General features: G+C 37.5%; 1 protein-coding gene across 1 annotated transcript; it reads left to right on the top strand.

Annotated features, from left to right (window-relative positions):
* Nucleotides 1-357: 357 nt before the first annotated feature.
* On the top strand, nt 358-2,576 carry snapc5 (small nuclear RNA activating complex, polypeptide 5). The gene is made up of 4 exons (XM_077567790.1): nt 358-522; nt 1,448-1,568; nt 1,652-1,732; nt 1,854-2,576. Exons 2-4 carry the CDS (start codon nt 1,479-1,481, stop codon nt 2,055-2,057), a joined length of 375 nt encoding a protein of 124 aa, XP_077423916.1. The 5' UTR covers nt 358-522; nt 1,448-1,478; the 3' UTR covers nt 2,058-2,576.
* The last annotated feature ends 125 nt before the right edge of the window (nt 2,577-2,701 follow it).

The raw sequence follows: 2,701 nt of genomic DNA, 5'->3' as shown, positions 1-2,701 counted from the left end.
GACTTGCCATTTTGTGCTGTGTGCTAATTACCGTTGTTAACCACGGGATGTCGCCAAACAACAAGCCGAGCTGGCGTTGCATTTATTAGATTTTAAATGTCATACATTCATTAGTTACTTGATAAACATGTTGGTTTCTAGCACACACAAAAAAATGAGTCAAACAAAACTATTAAAAGGGTAACGGATGTAAAGAAATGCGAAATGTCAGGTTTCACTCGTAAATGAACTTGTTTTATGACTGGTAAATAAGCGTATTTTCTCAAAATAAATCTGATATCGAAAATAAAAGATGTAAGCAAATTACCTCCTGCATCATTTAGTGTTCACGAAAAGTCCTACGACTCGGAAAGCAAAAATGCGGAAGTGACGCTTGAATACAGGAAGTAAACAGGAAGCGACGTTTTGCTATTGTAGGCTGGTTAATAGATCGTTATTTTCAAAACAGACGACGTGCCAGAGTTTTCTCCCGTCACCTCTTTCTCCGTTAATATGCAGCTGTAAACACGACTGTCAACAGAGGTAATGTTGATATTCCTGTTTGGGGAATATGTGGCGAATACGCTGTTATTTTGCGTGCCTCATTTACTCGGAATTAAGAACAGAATGTTGCCGTTTTAAATTCATTTTGTGTAACGACTATTCTACTTGACACCGTTTAAGTCGTGTTTGAAAATTAAATCAATGGCGCATAAAGCTATACAACGCATTTGTGATTACACAATTCGCTAAATGTTTGGAAAACAATAGCATCGTTTGTCTTTGTTATGTACAGCAATCATCTTCACAACTGTTCATTCATACTGCAATTCTGTATTTACTTTAAAACATCACATGGCACTACTGTGCAACTGCATTCTGTATACCGGTACATTTACATTGTATACATTGTGTCAGAAAAGTTCCAGGACTGGTGTCACGGATGACAAATTTCAAATCCAAACTGCAGGGTTTTTATTATGAAATCCAACCACATACACGTTTATGCTCAGTATCTCCATCGCAATGGCCTTCTTGATGTTGTCCACGTCTTCAAAACGAGTTATGACCCCCCTGAGCTTGGCAAAGAGTACACAAAAATAAGAAAAAAAGCTATGTCGGGTGAGTAGGGAGGTTGTTGCACCAGCATTTTCCTCGACCAGGCGCTGTCAGATGCTCAGGGCATTGTGAGCAGGCACGTTGTCATGGTGAAGCAGCCACATGTTGTCCTGCCATAACTCTTGCCTCTTCTCGCGTAATAAACAAAGCCAACTTCTTTACAACACCAGTCCTGGAACTTCTCTGACACACCTTGTGTATTTACATGCCTTACATGCACTATAACTGTACAGTATACTATTTTGGCTATTTCATCAATGCTTACTTTACTTGTGATCTGCATTCACTTGTCCTTGTGACATGTTATGACAATAAAGTTGAATCTAATCTCATCTACATTCAATTTCAGTTTGTGGAATGCTGGTGTAAAACCAGTAAAAATGCACAGCCGTCTACAAGAGTTAAAAAAGGAAGAGGAGACTCTCCTCAAAATCAAAGTTATGCTACAAGACCAGCTAAACAGGTTAAAGGTGAGCATGAGATTTAAGCAGTGTTTTATTTGTGGTACCAGTGGTTTATATTATAAATTTTGTATTTTCAATTTGTGTTTTAGTTTGAAGAAGGTGCCTTGAAATCAATCATAAGAGCTCAAACTGAGGAAGCACAACCTGAATGCCCATCTCCAGAAACTGAGGTATCATACCTAACCAGAAAGTGTCAATTCTCCAGAAGCAGTGCGGAATCTAATGACATGCATGAGTTGCATCAAAGATATATAAAAAATTATACAAAACCCTCAACTCTTATTTCTTCAGGATGTCAACCTTGACGACGAAAACAAGATTAACTGCACCAAACTTCTGCTGAACACCGCTGTTGATTATGAAATGGAGGAGGAAGAGGAAGAAGACGAGGACGAAGATGAGGAGGAGGAAGAGGAGAATGAAGATGACAACAATGAGTTTGGGTTTGTGCCTGATGGGGATTATGAAGAACAAGAAGATGATGACGATTACTGAGCTGCTGAATGTGACCTCAGTATTTAAACAATCCAACAAAACGTGATAGAGATGTGTTTATTTGTCCACCGGTGTCGTATTTTCATTTGAGATGGTTAATTTATTGTCACTGAGTTTGTGGTTTTTTGGATTCATGTGTGGGTGCTCATAGTATCCTGTCCATTACCTAGTGAAAGACATTAGGATTTCAGTCTGTTTTTCAGATGTTGTTAGAAATGTCACACCAAAATAGCTAGTGATGTTTAGGTGCTTCTTTTCTATCAATTTGACTATTAGGTGATACTGTTCAGCTGATAACCACAAATCAAATGTTGAAATGTGCCTGTTAGCATTAAATGGTATGGCTGGGCCATATATTTAAAAAAAAATAATAATACCATAAGCACAAAATAAACATTTATGTATGTGTTTTTATGTTCTGGAAGACAATTTTTATTCACATTTGTTACTGATCTGCATTATACATCGGTGACAATTATGATAGTAAATGATTTTCCTATTAAATAATGTGTAAAACCATTCTTGTTCAATTTGTCTATGTAAATCCTACAGCCAATGGCAATGTTTTAATTCTTGCTGTACCCGAGGCCAATGGGTTATGCAGTGTAAACACTTTCTGCCAACAAACCATTCAGCATTTTCTA

This window comes from Vanacampus margaritifer, chromosome 6 (genome assembly GCF_051991255.1).
Source record: "Vanacampus margaritifer isolate UIUO_Vmar chromosome 6, RoL_Vmar_1.0, whole genome shotgun sequence".
Lineage (NCBI taxonomy): Eukaryota > Metazoa > Chordata > Actinopteri > Syngnathiformes > Syngnathidae > Vanacampus > Vanacampus margaritifer.
This window is presented reverse-complemented; position numbering and strand designations above follow the sequence as displayed.